The following is a 20,845-nucleotide window of genomic DNA, read 5'->3' as shown; positions in this document are numbered from 1 at the left end:
TGGTTTTAGACACACTCTCACCTGTGTCTCTCCCTGAGCTAGTCAGGTTAGTTGGCACAATGAGGTCATCCTCTTGTTCTCTCGATGTGCTGCCAACATCTCTGCTCAAAGATGTCTTCCAGTCCATCGGTCCTTCTGACCTGTCAAAAATGACTCGGTCAAGTCCCTGAGCACTTCAAGAAAGCTGTTGTTCGTCCTCTCCTTATCGACCCTGGGCTTGACTCCTCCATCTTGAGCAGTTACAGACCTATTTCTAATCTCCCATTCATGCCCAAAACTTTAGAAAAAGTTGTTGCTAACAAACTTAAAACTGCTCTGGACAGTCATGGCCTTTGTGATCAGTTTCAGTCGGGTTTTGGCAGAACTCCCTCCACTGAAACAGGCCCACTCAGAGTCACTATTGACATCCTGATGCAGAGTGATGCAGGAAAATCTTCTGTGTACTGCTACTGGACTTGACCGCAGCCTTTGACACTGTTGACCATTACGTCCTCTTGGACAGGCTAAAAAATTAGGTTGGAGTATTCGGTTCTGCTTTAAACTGGTTCTCCTCATATCTGACTGGTAGATCTTTCTCTGTTGCTTTTTCCAAGGTTAAGTCCTCTTCTGCATCCCTCACTTCTGGTGTCCCACAAGGCTCAGTTTTGGGACCTTTATTGTTCATTTTATATCTGCTGCCTTTGCAGCATATTTTAAGTTCTTTTAATGATTTTTTCTTATCATTTTTATGCTGATGATATTCAGCTTTATGTCTCTTTTAAACCCCAGGATGTTTTTAAACTACAGATTATATGCAGGTGTCTGGATTTACTCAGGTGTTGGAAGAATGATAATTTTCTCCAACTAAATGAAGCTGAAACTGAGGTTCTAGTCTGTGGTCCTGACAGTTGCCTCCCCCAGATAGTCCAGTGGTTCGGTCCACTTGCGTCCTCCATCAAGCCGTCTGTCAGGAACTTTGGGGTGACTCTTGACCCGGTTTTATCCCTTGACTCTCATATCGGGTCACTTGTACGCTAGGGTTGTGCCGATGGACGATATCATCGTCCATCGTGATGGGTGACTGACATCCCGATGGAGAGACCACCATCGTGATGCCACGCCCCCGCCACGTTGCGCGTCGACACCATAAGCCGCGGTTACATGTACAAAATATCTTGATGGGATCAATGGTCGGATTAGAATCCAACCGTGTACATGGGCCCAGAAAAATGTTTTTAGAATATAAAAACGTTAACTAAGGTCACACTTTCCGTCGGAATAAATCATTCGCACATGCGCAGTAGGGTTTGAAAAACGGAAGGATATAAACTCCGCCGAGCGGCTTTTTTTCTTCAAACTTTATTGTATGTAACAATTCAATACAAAACATTGTTAAACAGCGCCGAGCGGCTATATATATTGACATGCCAGCTCGGTAAAATACGAGATGATCTTCTAAACGTGCTTTTAATAATGTTACGGTTATTATGAAACACCTGTTCGCTCATCATTTGAATTTTAATCCGTGTGGTCAGTGCTTTTTCTGAACGAAGCCAGGATTAGCAGTATGCTAACACGGGCTAACAACATTAGCTTTGGGTGGCGCTGCATCCTGTGAATAACATCAGCCTTTATTTAGTCGGGACACGACTGGAAACACAAATCCGCGTGATTGTTTGAATGTTTTCTAAGGACTGAGCGACATTTCTGCTTTGAAGCTCAAACCGCTGTGTGTCTGCTGACGATCCGTGCTGTGCTCAGACACACGTTTAGACCCGGTTCTGAGTTCGGTAGCTTGTACCCCTAGAGCTGCGGGACGGATCGCAGTCTTAAATCTCCCACACATATCGCTCATGTACCCCCCCCCTTCCCATCAAACACAAAGCTGTAAGTCCGCACTCCCCCGGAAGTGCGGGAGCGGACTACTTCTCTTCTATTTTGTTTGTTACTTTTTTTGTTAAAGTCACTTCCCTCAGTTTATACTGGATCATCGCGGATTGGGAAATAAAATGAAAAAAGCAAAAAAACGAATAGCAGCTATATAAGAACGAAAAATGTAAAAATACCCCCCCCCCCCCCCAACGATGTCATCGTCCATCCCGATGGTTGACAGCAAACATCGTCAACGGCCAATTTAAGGGACATCGCCCAACCCTATTGTACGCTCTTGTTTTTATCAACTTAAAAACATTGCAAAACTGAGTCCAATTGTGTCACGTTCTGAGCTGGAGATGCTCATCCAGGCTTTTATATCTTCCTGTCTTGATTACTGTAACTCCATCTTCTCATGTTTAAGCAAAAAAACTCTCAAACTGCTCCAGCTTGTCCAGAATGCTGCTGCAAGGCTTTTAACTAATTTATCCAAGTTTTTACACGTCACCCCGTTGTTAATCCAGCTGCACTGGCTCCCCATCCGCTACCGAGTGCATTTAAAATCCTGGTTTTAACACACACAGCTCTTAACAACCAAACACCGGTCTACATAAAAGACCTTTTGCAGCCGTCCACTCCCAGCTGGTCCCTTAGATCATGTGATCAGGGTCTGCTGGTTGTTAAGAGAATCCGGTTAAAGACTAAAGGTTACAGAGTCTTTGCAGCAGTGGTTCCATCCCTCTGGACCTCCCTTCCTCTCAGACTCAGTATTTTCTTTTAAAAAGCAGCTAAAAACTTATCTTTTCAAAATTGCTTTTTCTTAATTCTTTTTTATGTTCTGTGTTTTCTGTGAAGCACTTTGGGATTTTTATCTCGAAAGGTGCTATACAAATAAAGTTTATTATTATTATTATTACCCATGATCACTTCCTTCACTCCCAGGTTTGCTTGTTTTCTGCGGTTCCGTTCCCTCCCCAATTATTATGCAGTCTGTTGTGGATTTGTATTTTGACTGTTTGCTCATTGGCTGAGCTGCTATGTTGGGCCTGATTCACCTAAATCACATACAGCCCTACGGGGGGTGGGGGTGGGGGGTGGGGTGGGGGTGGGGTTGACCCGTGTGGGTGCTGCAGGCTTTGGCGTTGTCTGGATCCTTGGAAGATCGTAGAGCAGAACAGGTGTGCCTTGCAGTTCCCTCAAAGGAAGTCCTGATGATAGTGGGACATACCATTGTCATGCACGTGTGCTGTACAGGTGATGCTGTGGTGTGGTGTGTTTACGCCACACTCTAGCCGTTAGTTACGTGTAAGTATTGACTCCTTATGGCATCTACGACCTTGACATTTGATGTGGCTCACCTGCGTGCCCCGTGCAACTTGGACCATTTTTCACCTGCAGACATCCCATATCCACCAATAAGGACAGTTGTGACTAAGGCTACGTTCACACCAGTCTTGGAAATGTGCAGTTTAACTGACCACTTTTTAATGAAAAGTCGCTGTAAACATGCATCTTTGTGCGTTTCAGGCTTCCATGCGCGAAACTCTGGCATTTACGCGTCTCTATGCAACTTTCACAAGTCCGTTTTCAGGCTTCAGATACAAAATGCACGGCCACTGAACGGGCGCTTAATGTTAACCCAGTTGAACTTTGACCAATCAGGGACTTATTTTGGTAGTGACGGATGGCGTCCTCTTTACTTTGAAAATTGGTCATGAAGGAGAAAGGAATAATTGCCTGGAGCAAGACCCACCGGATTTTACGCCAAGCCTCTTCCAACTGTGAGTACGTACGCTAGTACTGGGTAGTGACAGACTCCATATGGGTTCAAAAACCCACGTTCAGCAAGTTCTTGAAGGCACCACACATGCCTTAAGGCATAAAGCATAGAGGAATCTTCCAGCATATTTCTAGCTTTGTGTCTTCTTAGGTTCTTCTGTTATCAGACATGGTTGTGTTTTTTTCACATTCCTGACATGTTTGTAGCTTTGTGTCTGGACTGAGTTTACACTGAGCTGCTGATACTGCTGGTGTTCTGATGTCTCCACTGTGGCTTCATGAAAACTAGTTTGATCAGTGCAACTGATCAAAGCCTAACCAAGCAGGAAAGGAAAGGAATTTGTTTCACAATGCTTGGACTCAGCCTCATTTGCTGCTTATTTTAATACATCTGGGGGGGACTGTCTTTGATATAAACACCGGAATTCAATAACGACAGTATTTTGAATGAAACAAGCTCCTCAATAAAGAGTTTTTACACATATATTCATATTAAATTTGACTCTCTTAGACATTTTTGCCACAAAAGTCTTGTCTGTGACCGTATAGATAAGGACAGATTCAAGGTTGCTTTGAGGCGGCCTCTGGATTACTTCCAAACGGTCAATGAAAATATCAGAAGAGAAATTTGTTTTGTATCTACAGTCTGAGTCTCGGGGTGTTAAAGATCGACCACATTGCTTCTCCAGCTGCTGCTGCCCCCCTCGAGAAATCGTGATAGCACGTTAGGAACTTTAGGCAGGAGATGGGCGGCGGCGGCGCAGCGAGGCTTGAGATCAGGTCAGCCTCATTAGAAAGGAGAGCAGTGACTTCATGTTAGGCGTCAAAGCGACGCTCTTCGGCTCAGGCCTGATGGCTTGTTAGGCTTCCAGCCAGCTGTCGGCGGGATCATTACTCGCCGGTCTCTGTGGAGCACAGACTTTGTCAGTTTTTGCCTCATTGCTTTTATTTAACCACGGCTAAAGGGGCTCGCTTATCACGACAATAAAAGCACTTTATCCTCATAGAGAGAAGCAGCACAGGTGTTTGTGTTCCCTCCAAACAACTTCTAGCTTGAGGGAATTTGGAGGCTTTGGGTTTTCAAGTTTCATTATCTATCACACACCTAGGTCAAATTTGACCCATCAGTGAGCTGCAGACACAGCGGCGCTCGGGGGTTCAACCCGCTGACACTTAATGCTGAGTGTCTTTGGTCTGACTCAGCCTGGATTTGAACTCACGACCTTCCAGTCACAGGGCGGACACTCTACCACAAGGCACTGAGACTACATGATTCAATAAGGGATGCTATGTCTGTATTTGTGGGCTGGTTGAGTTCAGAAAATGTGTTTTTGTCAATATTTTCTCAAAACATCCATTTCTCTGCGTCATCTCAGACTCATAAATAATACACTTATTATAATAATAATTTAGCCCTGCAAATGAAGGACTGTTTTGAATGGGATGTGTTTAAAAGTGGGCGCCGTCAGACTCTGGTTTCAGTTCTTTCCTCAAAGGCTCATGAGCAAAGCTTTCACAACACCACCACCCTGAAATCAAGTCTCAGCACTTCAATCATGTGGGACACATCAATTCTGGGGGGGTGGAGGCATAAGATGGTATAAGATCACACTTAGAGGTTACAGATGCTGGATGAGGAACGAGGTCTTCTGTGGGGACGACGTATGAAACACAATCTCAGGAAACTGAACCGACCGATCAGGTGGGCGGAGTCTGCTGTTGGTGCGAGTCTGCACTCTGCCTTCACCACACAGAGGAGATCCGTCAGTGAGATCCCCCCGTCAGTTAGATCCCCCCATCACTGAGATCCCCCCGTCAGGCTGAGATCCTCCTTTGTGCCAAAATCCATCAGATTCGAGTACCTCGTCTCTGCTCCTGCTCCTACACCTGGCTGTGGTTCCTGTCTCCGGCTCGACTCGCGCCTTTGACTGTCCCCACAACCACGGCTGGATGAAGCTCGTCTGCTGGACTTTAATATATGTAGTTGTAGATTTAGAGAAGTTAATTCTTCTCTAAGATTTCTGGTAAATCGCCTGTCCGTCCTGGGGGAGGATCCCTCCTTCATGTGGGCACCCCTGAGGTTTCTTCGTTTTTTCCGGAATCCGTTTTTTTTGGGAGTTTTTCATTACCGTGAAGGGGGGTCTAAGGGCAGGGATGCCAGTATAGCTTAGTCAGTTTGTTAGTTCATTATAGTATTTTTCTATTGAACTCTTTGTATTCGTGATCCTTTTGATTTCATGTTTTACTTCGAAGCCCATCGAGACAACTGTTGTTGTGATTTTGGGCTATACAAATAAAATTGAATTGAATTGAAAATTGAATTCCACAATTCCACTGTTGGGGCACAGTGTGACAGAAGACTACAGCGGCGTGTTGCAATACTAAGCAAAAGAATGAGGGCTCACCACAGTAGAATCAAAATATTTAACACAGGCATTTTGAAATTTTATGTTAATTTTCACAGTGTCTTGTGTTTCAGAACTCATCAATGTTTGTCCAAATTAAAAAAATTAGTCATGAAAAAAATGCTATTTTCTCTTAATATTTCAACATTTATTGATTAAAATAAAACAGTAGTTCAGATACAAATCTTAAAAAGTTTACCTTCCTGCTGGACGGAGTCGGAGCTCAGACGTTTTTTTTCCTGCTGCAGACATTTTAAACACGTTGGTCACTTAATAAATACTAAACTCTGTTTTATTGTAGCTGCTTTGCTGCTCCTTCTGGGCAGTGGCGGTTTTTGATATGGGCGATGTGGGCGGTCGCCCAGGGCGACACTTCATAGGGGGCGGCATTGGCCGTGTCCGATGAGTAATGTGCTACATACAATATTCAAAGAGGTAGCTTGAAGTTTTAATTTGAAATTACTTCAGCAGCCGACACTTAATACTTTTATTTTGACACATCAGACTCTTAATAATGTCTTCCTCCTGTTTCCTCTTCACACTTATGGTGCAAAAAAAAAAAACAAAAAAAAAAAACAAAAGAATAATTTAGAGTGAAACAACGTAAAACAGGCGCATGAAAAGGATTTAGGCAGAACAAACATCCGTGCTCAACCCAATTTCGACAAAAGCAGGCAATGGGGATTATTTCCCACAATTCTTTGCTCCGACACAGCAGACCCGATGCGCACGTGACCACCGCCCTCTGCTGCAAGACGCTTGCGGCCACACCTCTTTGCGGTAGTCTTTGGAACATAAGTAAAAAAAACTCGAAAGGGGAGCGCAACTCGCCGGTGGCTGGCTGAATCACACTAACAGGTGATTGGGAGTCTTTTTCTATCTGACAATCAACTCTGGGCCGCAGCTGCGCCTCCCGTCATAGAGACGGAGCCGCGTGTGAGAGGGAAGGGGAAGGGGGGGGAGGGCAGACCATTTTTTATGGATTGAGTTTTTTTGGAGGATTTCTACTGTTGGTGTTGCACAAATTTAGGGAAATGCCAAATATTTTTGGAGTAATCCCATTGATGAGTTCTATGATTTAGTCTTTAATGTTTTATAAGACCTAAACATATTAATCACAATAAGTTTTATTTTTTAGATCTAATCCCTCTGATATGTTTCACAAAGACACACACAGGACGTCACACATTAAGAAATTATTGCTAAAAATGAAGCAGGAGTCCAGCTCTAAAAAAAATGCTCTAAAAAATGATGAAAGAGCAAAAAAATGGAATTATTTGATATGTAATTTCTTATTAATATTTCCAGGCTTTCTTTGTTTTTTGTCCTGCAGCATGTTCATATTTGTATAATGTTGACAGAATATATTTAAATGGAGAACAAAATATTACAAGTTATTTAAGGTTTAACTTGAGTTATTCTGGATTAATGTTCCTGTTTTTATTCATATTTATGTTCAAAACGTTCAGTGTAAAAGGTTTAAAAGTTTAGCTTTAGTGTGTAGTTCAGTAAACATTTATCTTCTTCGGCCCAAAACCTTAAGCGTGTTTTTAACTTAGGCCCCTGTGTGACTGAGTTTGACCCCCCTGTAATACGAGTCTAGAAAATTCATGCATTTTTTGAGTAAAATGGCTAAATAGAAGATAGGGAACACAACAGGATGTTGTCAAATTTTGTATGTGTGCGCGCGGGGGGGGGGGGGGGGGGGGTTACTCGCCCAGGGAGTAAATTAGTGTAGAACCGCCACTGCTTCTGGGTTTTACTCTGAGAGAAACGAACCAGAAGGGTTAAAAACGGCAGGATCCAGTTTAATCGGAACCGACACAAAGCCCATGTCTGCCTCCAAGTACCGTCAATATGAGACAGAGACACCTGATTGGTTAGATATTCTAAACTAAACACATAGAACAGAAATGATGGTGATTCATGGTCAATGACGATCCCACTCTGATCGTCCTCTGATCTGTTTTCCCAGTGGTCTTCTAATTATAATGATTTAAATCTAAAATCCTGTGTCGTTTTCCAGGACAGAGTTTCTGCAGAGCGGCAGGAGTTCATTAAAGATTCAACCTCTGAGTTGTGGGCGGGACTGTTGAGGTGGAGCAACCCCGACCCCACTTCCCGCCATCCATCTGTTTCAACCTCCCGCTAGCTTAAAGCCCCTCACACCCCCCAACATAACATTAGTGACATTGGAGCTACGCAGCTCGGAAAAGAAACACAACAAAGGCGTTCCTGGCAAGGTTATAATAGTTTCAGATTTTTTATTAGTTTTAGTTTTTATTTAGTTTTGAATTTTTTTTTTTTTAATTTATTTAGTTTTAATTAGTTTTTAGAGGCTGCTTTACTAGTTTTTATTAGTTTTTATTTTTTGAAATTGCTTCGTTTTAGTTTAGTTTTTATTAGTTTTAGTGTTAGTTTTAGTTTTTTTTTGTAAATTAGGATATTTGTCAGGTGCATGATTCAAAATCACCAGAATAAGTATTGTATGATAAAAACGCAATCAAAGATCCATTTTGAAACACTTATTATTCAGAGGACACAAGGACAACCATCCTTAAATTAAAATACAACAGCCGATAACAGCATTACGTTATCTGCTCTGGCTTCTTTTTCGGGGGAGGGCGGGGCGACAGGCTAGCTTGTCTAGGTACTGTTGATTTGCGTTGTTGTGTGCGCTTTTTAAATGTACTTTTAGATTCGTAGGGTTTTTCCCTTTGAGGAGCGTTCCACAAATGTTGTCTCCTGCTTCGACTACAAGGCACTTACTTTAGTTTTCGACGCTGTTATATTCAAAAAAGTCCCAAATAGGACTCTCCCGCTTTCTCCCAACTTTTACTGCAGCCATCACGCTCATGTAAATGTCTATGACAACGCTAGCCGGCAGTGTCTGACAGACATCATGTGACGTCACAGACTACGTGATGCCGTAACGTTCAGATTAAAGCCCTGCGCGGGACTATTTTCTTCATCCCGCGCCCGCTGAATTTCTGACCAATCCCGCCCGCACCCGCAATATGTATGTCCACTCCCGCCCGCACCCGCAAAACTCATAGAATTTAGTCCCGCACAGTAATAGAGATGCATTGATTTTGTATTGTCTCCCGTCCCGCAGGAAAAAAACACGTATTTGTATTGATATTATTAAAGAGATTCATGTCCCTCCTCCAGCCTCATCTTTTCATGCATTCCTCTTTTGTGTAATTTGCAACTTAATTATTAAATATATTTTCACAAATCCCGTTCGGTTAAAAGTGTGCGTGTGTGCGCGCGCAGACAGACGGCCTGAAGCGCGCTCTTAGTAAGAGGCGGGGCGGGGCGCACCCCCAACAACAGGTTAGATGACAGTGGCCATTGGGCGTCTCTACCTGGTGCCTTCACGGAGCTTCAGTACATAAGAATCAAACAGCCGCTCAGCCTAACGTAGTCCGCTTATATATATTCATGAGACATTCATGCCAGCACTGATTCCCGCGGGGTTTTTTTCTGCCGCCCGCTCCCGCCCGCAGCACAATTCAATCCGCCCAATCCCGCGAGATTTGGGTTGGGTCCCGCGGGACCCGGCGGGACCCGATCCCAATGCAGCCCTCTAGTTCAGATACACAGTAAAACTAGCAGGGTGAAGTAAATAGACTTTATTTCAACCCAAAAGACTTATGTATTAACAAAGACGAAAACGAAGTATTTTTTGGGGTTAATATTATTTAGTTTCAGTTAGTTTTATACACACAACAAACAGTTTTAGTTAGTTTTCGTTTTTTTAAAAACTCTCGTTTTTATTTTTATTTCAGTTAACGAAAATGTTTTTTCAGTTCTAGTTTTAGTTTTTTCGTTCGTTTTCGTTAACTATAATAACCTTGGTTCCTGGATCTATTTGTCTGCAAGTGGATGCATCAGAATGGGGCGGAGCATAGAGACTGTGGCCCCGCCCAGCACATTTTCTACGTCACAAATCATGGCAACGGCAGCTGCTCCTGATTCAAAACAATTGGAGATCAGAAATGCTTCAAAATGACGTTTTAGTCAGACTTTTCTTCAGAAAAACACTAAACACTCCATTTTCATCGGAGTGGGCCTTAAGGGTCACAAAAACCAACCTTGTATGGTTGAGGTAAACCTGCAAATCAGAGTGAAAGTGATTTCAAATCAACAGAAATCTTCATCTTTCTCTGAAATGAGGCCCGATTTCCACTTTCAAAGGTTTTTTTCTGTCCTGTAATCCTGACATCTGATTGGTTTGGCTGACTGCTGTGTTTATTTCATGCTCAGTTGGATTATATGTGGTTTGACTTCCCACATGTTCCTACCTGGGTTTTTTTAATCTTTAAAAAAAAAAAGTTAAAATCCTAAATTTCGAAAGGTTGCAGTTCTGGATAGATTCTTCCAAAACCCTACATCCAATCAAATCTGTCCGTTAGCCAACATCCAGGAGTGCAGACGCCTTCCAGCCTCTGTGCTGAGAGGAGCTCCTACATGTGATGTTCGTCGGGTTCAGACAGCTGGGCTTGGTGGCGAGAATCAGGAAGAACAGCCAGAACGTGCTGAGGTCGAAGGTCAGGCAGGGATTTCAAGCGTGCTTTGATGGGATCCCCTCAGCGGCTCCCTGTTATGCTGGTTTCTAATTTCCAACTTTCCTCAGACACGTTTTCACCGAGACGTTCTGTTGCATTCAGACGGTGAACATCAGCCAGGGGCAGCAATCTTCCACAAAACAGAAACTGCACCCATGAAGGAGAGAGAAAAAAAAAACAAGCAGAAAAAATCTGCTGAAATGTTGAGAAAATTGGTTTTGCAAATGATCCGAGACGGATCAAATCCCACCACGTTTTCCCGGGCTGTCTGGATCCTGCAAAGGACGTTTTAGGCCAAATTCACTGGATGTGAAACGTGACTTTCTATAGTTGTGAGAAAGACTCCGCAGGGAGGTTTGTGATTGAGATGGGAGGCTGGGAACACAACTGCTGGAGTCCATTTACATTTTAAACTCCAGTTTCACCACTTTCTTGGAACGAAGACGTGTTCTTGACGGACAGCAAACTTTCTTTAGTCAACTGCTCTGCTGCTTTAGAATTTGAACTCATAAAGAGGTGGAGAATGTTCTGGTTCATGTTTCCGAGCCCTGCCCCCTGTGGACGGTTGGACCTCTTTCTGCTGCAGGTCTTTGTTACTTGATGCCTTTCGAACTCCAGTCCTGTGGTTTTGCCAACACAGCTAGGTGGTCCAAGTACTGAGTAGTTTAACCCTTGTGCTATCATATGACCCCCCCCTTCCATTGAGGTGTTCTCCCTACCATGACAAAGGTGGATAAAGGTGGAAAGATTTCATGTAATCCATGGACACCAGTGAAGATCACAAATCATTGAAGAAAAAAGGTTCAGAGCACTGTCTAGTGGGTCTAGATGACCCCACTCCCAATGTTATCAATGCTTCAGATCAGTGGCGACCTCAGCTCAATCCAGCTGATTCCCATTCAGACCCAGAAAATCCATTTAACTCCGTGAGTTTGGGCCGAGAGCCAGAATTTGACTGGAGCCGCCACCGATCTCATTTCTGATTTCACGCAAAGCTGAGCAGAGCGCCGAAACGCCGCGCTGACATATTGCCACTTCAGATGTAAACAAGCTGCAGCTTGAACTCCGCCGGACATTTGTGCTGTCAGGTGGGGTGCAGGTGAGCGTTTGCTCGCTCTGAATGACGATGATGCGTCTGTGCTGCAAAGATCTGAGCCGTCACAAACTCCAGGAACGGCCTAGGGAGTTGGGCAGAAAGGTAGAGGAAAATACAGGGACCCTAAATATGTGGAGAAGAAGGTAAGAAAGGAAGAGTGAGAAGAAGAGTCTCAGAGGGATGAATCAAAGGGAAATCTGTGAAGCCAAGAGGATGGAGACGTAAAACATTCATGGACCTCTCCCATTCCTGCTCAGGGATTTCAGGAACTCCCATTGATGTGAAAAAAAAGGAAATGATGGACGAGTTTTTCAATTAATCAATCAATCTATTTTAGGACTGGAGTTTCCACATGCGGCCTGTTAAACTGGAATAAATTATATTAATAATCCTTATTAATGTTTTATTTTGCCTGTTTCCCCATACATGATGCTCTACAAATACAAACACCTTGCAGAAGGTTATTCTACTTTCAGGTGCTGCTGGAAGACGTTCATGTAAGTTTTTTTTGAGTGAGACTCATTTTTCCCATCATTCCAACACCACATGAACGCAGCATTTCTCTCATTTGCATTTTTCATTGAAGAACATCAAGGAGAACAAAAGCCTCAGTTTTGAATTAAAAACATTCAGTTTTCAAATATATAGATTTGTGTTCACTAAAATCCAATCATCTTTTGTCCAGACTGCTTTTCGTCTGTTTTCTTATGAGGTGGATTCCCAAAACACTCCTGGCATTTGATTCTGGTCCGGTCCTTCAGTCAGATTTCAGAACAGAGTTGGACAAACCGAGGACCTCCTCTCGTTTGCGTTTATTCTGCTCATTCTCTCCCTTTGCTGAGAGACGATTTGCTTGCTTGGACATTTTTTTGAAGGTCAAACTTGGAATGAAACTGGGTGGAACGACAGTGTCTGCAACTTTGAGATGGAGAAGAATCATAAAGATTGAAGCAAAGCTCCATATCTGTATGTTAGTTTTTGAGTCTTTTCTTGGTGTTGAGCAGTTGTTTCACGCCTGCTTTCGGTTCCTGATTGTTCCACCTCCGTCTTTTTTAAGCCCCCTTTTTGCTCCGCCTGGGTTTACTTAGTTGATCTGCTCCGGTTTTTCCCCAGAATTCACCTCCACCTGTTGATGCGGCTTCAGAGCACCGCGTTCGTTTCTGCATGGCTGCGATTCTTCGGTCTGTGAAAACGCAGCCCTGGACTTCTTAAGGTGTTAATAAATCTGTCAGACCGAGGAGCGGCAAACCTTTTAAACTTCCCTGATTCTTCTTTTCTTCTTTACATTTAGCCGCAGGTCAAAGTTCCTAAGGAGGTGTGAACACACAGCAGCTGCGCATCAGTTTTGTCATAATGGATGGAAAACCCCGTGTAGGAGCACACAGCTGTGTTTTAAGGTGAAAATGTGATGCATCTCTGCATCTGCCACTCCTCTGGACAACCTGCCATTGATCTCCATTAACAGACTGAGCTAAGTGCTTCACTAAGTGCTTCATTTGAGACCCACCGCGTGGGATGATCCTCGCTTTTTCCCCGCTGTTTTGGCATCTTTGGCTGAATTTCTGATGTTTGTTCTACAGAATAGAGTTTCTTTATTCCAAACATGTTCCCTCCTGAAAAGAACTCGTGCAGATGTCGCCATGTGAGGAAGAGACTTGTTAAAACCTTTAAAATGATGTTTCTGCTTCAAATAACAAAAGCAAGGTTTGACTCTCCAACATTACGTGGAATCAGAGCTGTGGCTCATATCTGGACACGAGTGGCGACTGAACCAGCAGCTGAGGTGTGGAGAGGAAGCGCCAGCATCTCCAGCCTCATGCTGGTCTTCTCCCACAGGAGTGACAGCATCACTTTGAGTGGAGAACATTCCCGCTGCTGGGATCAACCGCTTTAACCCAGCAGTACATTTTCAGATTGTTCTGAAAGCTAATCAGAGTGAATCTGGCTAAAAAGTGCGCACACATGGGAATTTATTCCAAACTACAAGGAATTTCAATCCGGATCAAACACTCAAACCGGTCACACCTGCTTTCCTGAGTTTCCTGTTCCTGAAGACGGACACGATGACCAGGAGGTTCCCGATAACATCCACCACGATGGTCGTGATGAGCACGCCGGCGAGCACCGTCACCACCCAGGGGAAGGGGTGCTGCTGCTGACCCGGGGCCCCCCCGGCCCCTGTCGGCGTGGAGTTGCGCGGTTCCGCGGTCGCTTCCACCACGGTGGCTTCATGGTCCTCCAGGGGCATCAGTTGCGGAAGGTGCCTCGGGTCGACGAGTCGCATTGGGCCGTGGCCGCGGAGGGTCTGTCCGCTCAGCATGACGCGCGGAGGTCAGGCTGGGCGCAGCCCGCAGCTGTGCGCACGGCTGCGCGCAACGGTGCCGTGGCGAGCGCGTCACGCGCCCGAGTCTCTGCGGAGGACATGGCAGGACTTTGCGCGGAATTGAGCTAATTGGTGTATTTGATCAACTGCGACAGACTGCGCATTTACGCGAGAAAGAAAGGCGCGTGCGCGGATAAATATCTCCTCAGACTGACAGTTTGCTTCTATTAGAAGTGGAAAAACGAAAAGCCGAAGTCTGAACCGAAACTCCCGCCGCCGATCTGAGGTCTGAAGGACGTCCGCGCGCCTCCAGCCTCCAGCACAGATCCGCGCGCTCTCTCTCCTTTTTCAAGCCTCCCCTGCGCACGTGCCGCTCCCACTCTCCATTGGTCCAGCCCTCAGACGCGCGGTCTTCGTCCCCTCTGATCCTCATTCTCTCCACCCATCACTACCTCTCCAGGCAGGGCGCCAGGCTGCGCTCATTTACTCGTTTCTTACTTTTCCATCTTTCCTGATTCTCAGAGACGCTTTTTTGGGTTAATTTTTCACGGTGTGTCTTCATCCTTCCTGCATGATTTCCACGCCACACTCTTAATATCCCCCTTCCTAAAGCCTCCAGGGTGAGCCTGCTGTCAGAAATAAAAAGATTCAAACTTTTTTCAGAAGCTCCAATGATCCTGCCGGCTTAAAAACAGCAGAAATTCCAGGGTCAGACCCAAAAAGACAATGATGTTTGGATGACACCCAGGCATTTATGATAAAAAAAACATACAGCATGATTCATTTCTTCTCATAATTACTTTTCAAAGCACTGATTTTAGGATAAGATCCTAGTTTTATTCAGTTTCCACACCTTTAGCTTTAGTTTTTTGCTTTCATAATCCTGCTGGTTTGACTCATTTGTGTTTTTTATTTTATTTGATGAGTTTCTGGAACTGTTCTCTCTATTCTAGGCAAAAACACGTTTCTTAAAAAACAAACAAAAAGCAGATTCTCAAAATGAGTGACAATCTTGGTATTATAAATCCTGAACAACAAAAGACAGAATTCATTCATTGAGTTAAAACACTTTCACCATCTCTGTGTTTTTGGCATTCAGGCAGTGAAATGATTTTGTTTTTGAGCATCTTTCAGTCCCAAACCAGCTGCAGAGAAACAGTGCAGACATAAAAAGAGGAGAAGGTCCCAACAGTGGAATCCGGCGCTGGTTTCCATAGAAAGCCAGCTCCATGTGGGGGCAGCAGGACACAGTCAGACGGGATGCGTGTTCCTGACATGCAGGTTTCTAGTTTGTTTGGCAGAAAAGAGTTTTTGTTATTTTATCACATGATCCAAAAGATTTCAAGGACAGCCTCTGATAATTAATGCAGAATGTTTATTTGGTCACCAGTGGTTTTAGAAAAATATTAAACCAGGGATCAAAACCTTCACTCAGCTTCTAATTTCAACTTTATAGCTAAACCGGTAATTAAAAAAAAACATACGATAGTCTGGGCAGCCAATAAAAATACAAATGAAAAGTGTGGAACAAAATATCAATTACACAAAAAATTGCAAAAGCATCAACAAAACGGCACTCAACGCAAAAACATATTAAATATCACAATGAAAATTCAAAACAATGAACACAAAACAATATTACATTTTAGAAATCTACCCCCCCCCCATGAAATAAAACAAAAAAGAAGGGTTTTGAAAAACAAAAGTAATTTCCAGGAATCAAATGACTTTGCTTTTCTAAAATGTTTTCTTTTAAAAATTTCAGTCTCTAAAATGTGAAGCTGTTTGTTCATGATTAACTTTGCTTTTTGACTACTCATTGTGATCTTTAAAATGTTGAGGTATTTGTCGATAGGAGGGGATTTGGACTTCGGGGCCACCGTACCTTCCTGTCCAACGGAAAGCAGAGAAACGGATTCTGTCCATGGCGTCGTGGATCCTCCCCAGAGGCTCCCACACCTTCTTTACTTCTGCTGAGGTGACAGAGCTCCTCACCTTCTGCCTGCAGAGGAACCGTCGCTTCTCGTCTCCAGGACCTTTGCATGACTGCAGGTGAGGACAGACTGACCAGCAAATCAGGAGCGTGAAGAACAGGAAGTTGATAAATGTATGAGGAAGATGTTTGGTGGAGGAGAAAAGAGAAGTGATTCATTAAACAACATGAAAGTTGGATGATGTTTGTGAACTGGATGAGTCAGAACTCTTGAGATGATCGATCCTTTCCTGATGAGTTTCCGTGTTTTCACGTCAGGACAAACTGGTGAAGTTCAGGATTCAGATGTTGTGCTCGTCTCTCAGCGATGTCACGACTCTGTGGTTCTCCTGGGGCACGATCACTTAGTGAAGGAAACAAATGTGTTTTTTTCAGTTACAGGAAACTGTCCTCCTTTCCCAGAACATGTTTCCTGCTTTGACTCAGACATGTGATCATATGAGCATCAGGGTTGGTTCCCACACGTCTGTTGTGAACGCTGCCGCGCCGCGCCGCTGCTGTTATTGTTGTTGTGTTTGCTGTTGTTGTGTATTCTCTTGGTCCTGGAATCGGTAACCTCAGCCAACAGGAAACCTTCATTTTTCATTGGGAGAAGCCATCGGCGAGGAAAAACAAGAACAGCCCTGACACTGGAGCTGTCCTGACAGCGTGACTGAGTGTGTGTTTGGTTTCTCGGGGTGGGGGTGGGGGGGAGTAAGCCTCAGTAGTTTTTGGAAATAGACATGAAGCCAAATTTCAGTTTTATATATTAAAAAAAAAAATCCTTATTTTTGTTTGTATTAACTTAGCCTTTACATCGTTCGTTTATTCAACTTACTTATTTATTTGAAGTATTTTATGGGTATTATGGTAAATCATATCTACATTTATTACTTATATTCTATACAGTGCCTTCTTACCACTTTACCATTGGGAGTGGGGTCATCTAGACCCCCTAGACAGTGCTCTGAACCTTTTTTCTTCAATGATTTGTGATCTTCACTGGTGTCCATGGATTACATGAAATCTTTCCACCTTTATCCACCTTTGTCATGGTAGGGAGAACACCTCAATGGAGAGGGGGGGGGGGGGGGGGTCATCTGGGATAGCACTGCCAGAGCAGATAGTGAGAACATTATTCACTCATCCTTGTTCCCAGATCCTTCTCTTCAGTCCTCACCCTGAGGTAAACTAGAACATGGAGTTCTCTGTCTCCTCCATGATGGTCTGCCTCCTTCACTCAACAATGATCAGCATTATGTAAGCTAACGTTTAAATGTCATGGATATGCAGCACTTTTCGGCTCCGTCTGGTTTTTCTATGAGCCTCCGTCACGTTCCTGTGGATCGACGAGCAAAAAAAGTTGCTTATCTCTGCGGCAGACAAAGGAAAGGTACGCAGTCATTGAAACACGTCAAAATAATTTCACGCCAGCGGGCCGCTTGCCCCTGTTCTGTCGACTTTACGCGGTGAGCAGACTGGCTTACCCGTCAAGGGATCTGATTTCTTCAGATGTGGGTCGAGTCCAAAATGCTCTGGAGGCCGGCCCTCTCTGGCTCTGCCTCCGCCTCTGCCGCTGAGCCCAAAGCTGAATCTGTCGACCACAACCAGCCAAACTCTCAACCAACACAACCGTGAGGAGATGTTCCAGCCTGCGAGGCAGATGGCTTCCTCCTTCAGTCTGGATCTGCCGCGTTCCTCTGAACGTCCAGCACGAGCCAACATTCAGGGAGGGGTCCGTCCCTCCACCAGGCCTGTTTGTAACTCAATTATAACCAGAACCCCCTCACAGGATTGGGTCATTCTCCCCGAAAAACAAGATGAGATCCAACAGTGAGAAAGAGAAATCATCCTGCAGACATTAGAAAGGACTCCATACAACATATTTCAGCCCTAAAATCTGTGGATTTCTTCTAAATAGTGGAACATATTTTTTAAATGTGGAAAAAGTTCAGGTTTTAGGAGTTCTCACAACATTTTGATTTATATTTGAAGTCACTTCAAACACTGACGTAGGGCTGTAACGATTCATTTGAACAACGACTCGACTCAACATTTGTGGTTGCTGATTTTTGGTCAGTTATGAATGATCCAATTTAATCTAATCACTGACCTAAAGTGGATCCAGATCATCTTCATCCAAACTTCCAGCAGTGAGACTCAGAGAGAAATTCCTGCTACTGGACAGTGAAGTTTTCCAGATTCTTGGATTTCTTCCAGATCATCAAGTGGAAATTAAATATGTGTCCAAACAAACAAGTAAACTACAATGAATGTCAAATCCATTCACATTTTATTTAATATGTCCTGGATTCTGTAAATGAGGCTCTTCCGGTTCTGAATCTGCTTTTGTCTTCTTCCTGCTCCAGCTTTGACTCTAAATCTTTGACGTTTTGCAGCGGAAATGCTTAAAACATCAACCACCCCACCCCAAACTGTCCATTTCTCTCAGATCTAACTGATCAAGGCTACATTTAAAACAGAGGACAAGTAAAACATTTGACCTTTGTTACAGTTTCCGTTTTTCCAACTCTTATTTCCTGAGGTTTAAGCCACAAAAAAGTGACAAAAATAGAAACTTAAACACAAATAGAACAGAATTTCTATTAATAACAGCAGGAAAACTGGGACATGTGTGGGTTTGAACACAGATAGATCTCTGGCTTCTTCCAAAACAAAGAGGTTTGATTTGGGCACAAAAATGGAGCGCAGAGAATCCAAATCATGCATTTCCACATCAAATGCAGCATTCTGAAAGTCTTTGGGTTTTCATCCAAGCAGGACCAAAGCTCTGGCCTGGCTCATCTCAAATGCACTTTGTTGGTGTTTGAATGCCTCAAATCTTTTTTTAGAATAATCACTTTCACTATCTGTGAGGAGTTGAATGCGGAGAGACGTTTAAACACGAGGAAACATGAGGAAACTAAACCCAAGTTTCTGTGGGATGTCAGAGTCAGAGGCGTCAAAGGAGCACAACAATGAAGGGTTTGTTTGCTGTTAGCTTATTGAAGCATATATATATATATATATATATATATATATATATATATATAACCGGCTGGGTAGCTCGGTTGGTAAGGTGCAGGACTGTCATGCAGGAAACCCGAACGAACAATTAATGGTAATGGAAAAATGGAAATGGTTCAATTACCATAACAATGGAAATGGGGCAATTACCATAACAATGACGGGCAATTAACATCACCCAGTGAGGGTCCCGTAACGCTAATGCCTACCTCACAACATGAGAGACAATGAACCATGTCATGCTGGCTCAGACGTTGCCCGGCCAAACAAGGTCTGCGGCAGGTGCTGGTGGATCAGAGCACCCTGATGGAAAGTGTGCTACTGGAACAAGACGGAAATGGACTAGATGTGAGAACAAGGTTCTGTTAGAATGCTACTACTCAAGTAATCCCACCCAGAGGGGTTACATGCAGAGAATGTGGAATGAATGGATGCTTCGAAACCCACAATCAAGGCTAACTGCCAAACAACTTGTAGCCCAGTGCTCCAACATCCACAAACGGCAACTCCTATCACAACTTGAGATTGAAGCGATACAATACAATGCCACGGGACCGCCAGAACAACAGGGTGCAGTCCCATCCAACTACCGGCCAATAACCTGTCTCTCCACAACATGGAAGCTCATGTCAGGCATCATTGCAACCAAGATAAATAGGCACATGGATCAATTCATGACTGATGACTTCAGATGACTGATGTTGGCCCCATTTCTGAGTCGGTATCCATAGCCAGTCTTGTCGATTATTTGGCTGAGGGGGTTGAGACCTATGCAGAACAGCAGTGGGGACAGGGCATCACCTTGGTATATCCCACATTTGATGGACACTTGTGCAAGTGGCTTCCCATTGGCTTCAAGGGTGGTTTTCCACATCTTCATTGAGTTTCCTATGAAGGCTCTTAGAGTCCTGTTGCTGTTGTACAGCTCCAAGCATTCAGTGATCCATGTGTGTGGCATTGAGTCATAGGCCTTCTTGTAATCAATCCAGGCTGTGTACAGGTTGGTGTGTCGTGACCTGCAGTCTTGAGCGACTGTTCTGTCGACCAGGAGTTGGTGTTTGGCTCCTCTGGAGTCTCTACCAATGCCCTTCTGTGTGTCACTCATGAATTGATCCATGTGCCTATTTATCTTGGTTGCCATGATGTTTGACATGAGCTTCCAGGTTGTGGAGAGACAGGTTATTGGCCGGTAGTTGGATGGGACTGCACCCTTTGAGGGATCCTTCTGGATTAGGATCATTGGCCCTTCCGTTAGCCATTCTGGGTGAGTCCTATCTCTTAGCCGCTGGTTCATTTGCGCTGCCAGGCGCTCGTGGAGTGCGGTAAGCTTCTTTAGCCAGTAGGCATGTATCATGTCAGGGCCTGGTGCTGTCCAGTTCTTCATACCTGAGAATCTTTCTTGGATGTTTGCCACTGTGATGGTTACTGGATTCTGTTCAGGGAGGTTGCTGTGTTCTTTTCTCAGAGAGACCAGCCCCTGGGCATTGCTGTTATGTGCTGTCTCTTTCTCCCATACACTTTTCCAGTACTGTTCAGTTTCCAGCCTTGGTGGGTCTGCTCGGCTGTTTTGACCCTCCACTGAGCGTACACTTTTGCAGGTTGAGTTGCGAAGAGCCTGTTTATTTGTCTGGCTTCATTGTCTCTTGTGTACCTCTTTAGGCGGCTGCTCAAGGCTAGGAGCCTTTGTTTGGCAGTCTTCAGGTATGGGCATCTGGCTGCATCTCTTAGGTACTTGCTTTCTCGTTGTACCTCTTTGAGCCTCTGTCAGCCTACTCACATCCTTCCGAGTTGCCTTAATTTTAGCTTCTAACCGTTGCTTCC

At 44.2% G+C, this 20,845-nt stretch overlaps 1 protein-coding gene across 1 annotated transcript in view; it reads right to left on the bottom strand.

Annotated features, from left to right (window-relative positions):
* LOC101173872 (melatonin receptor type 1A-like) overlaps positions 1-14,491 on the bottom strand; it is a 33,275-nt gene extending 18,784 nt beyond the window's left edge. The window contains exon 1 of the mRNA XM_004073612.4: positions 13,728-14,491. Within this exon, the coding sequence (XP_004073660.2) occupies positions 13,728-14,022 (295 nt within the window). The 5' untranslated portion in view covers positions 14,023-14,491. The remainder of the gene's footprint in view (positions 1-13,727) is intronic.
* Positions 14,492-20,845: the final 6,354 nt, after the last annotated feature.

The sequence above is a fragment of the Oryzias latipes genome, chromosome 10, assembly GCF_002234675.1.
Source record: "Oryzias latipes chromosome 10, ASM223467v1".
NCBI lineage: Eukaryota > Metazoa > Chordata > Actinopteri > Beloniformes > Adrianichthyidae > Oryzias > Oryzias latipes.
Note: the sequence above shows the minus strand (reverse complement) of the source record. Positions and strands in the feature narration are given on the sequence as shown.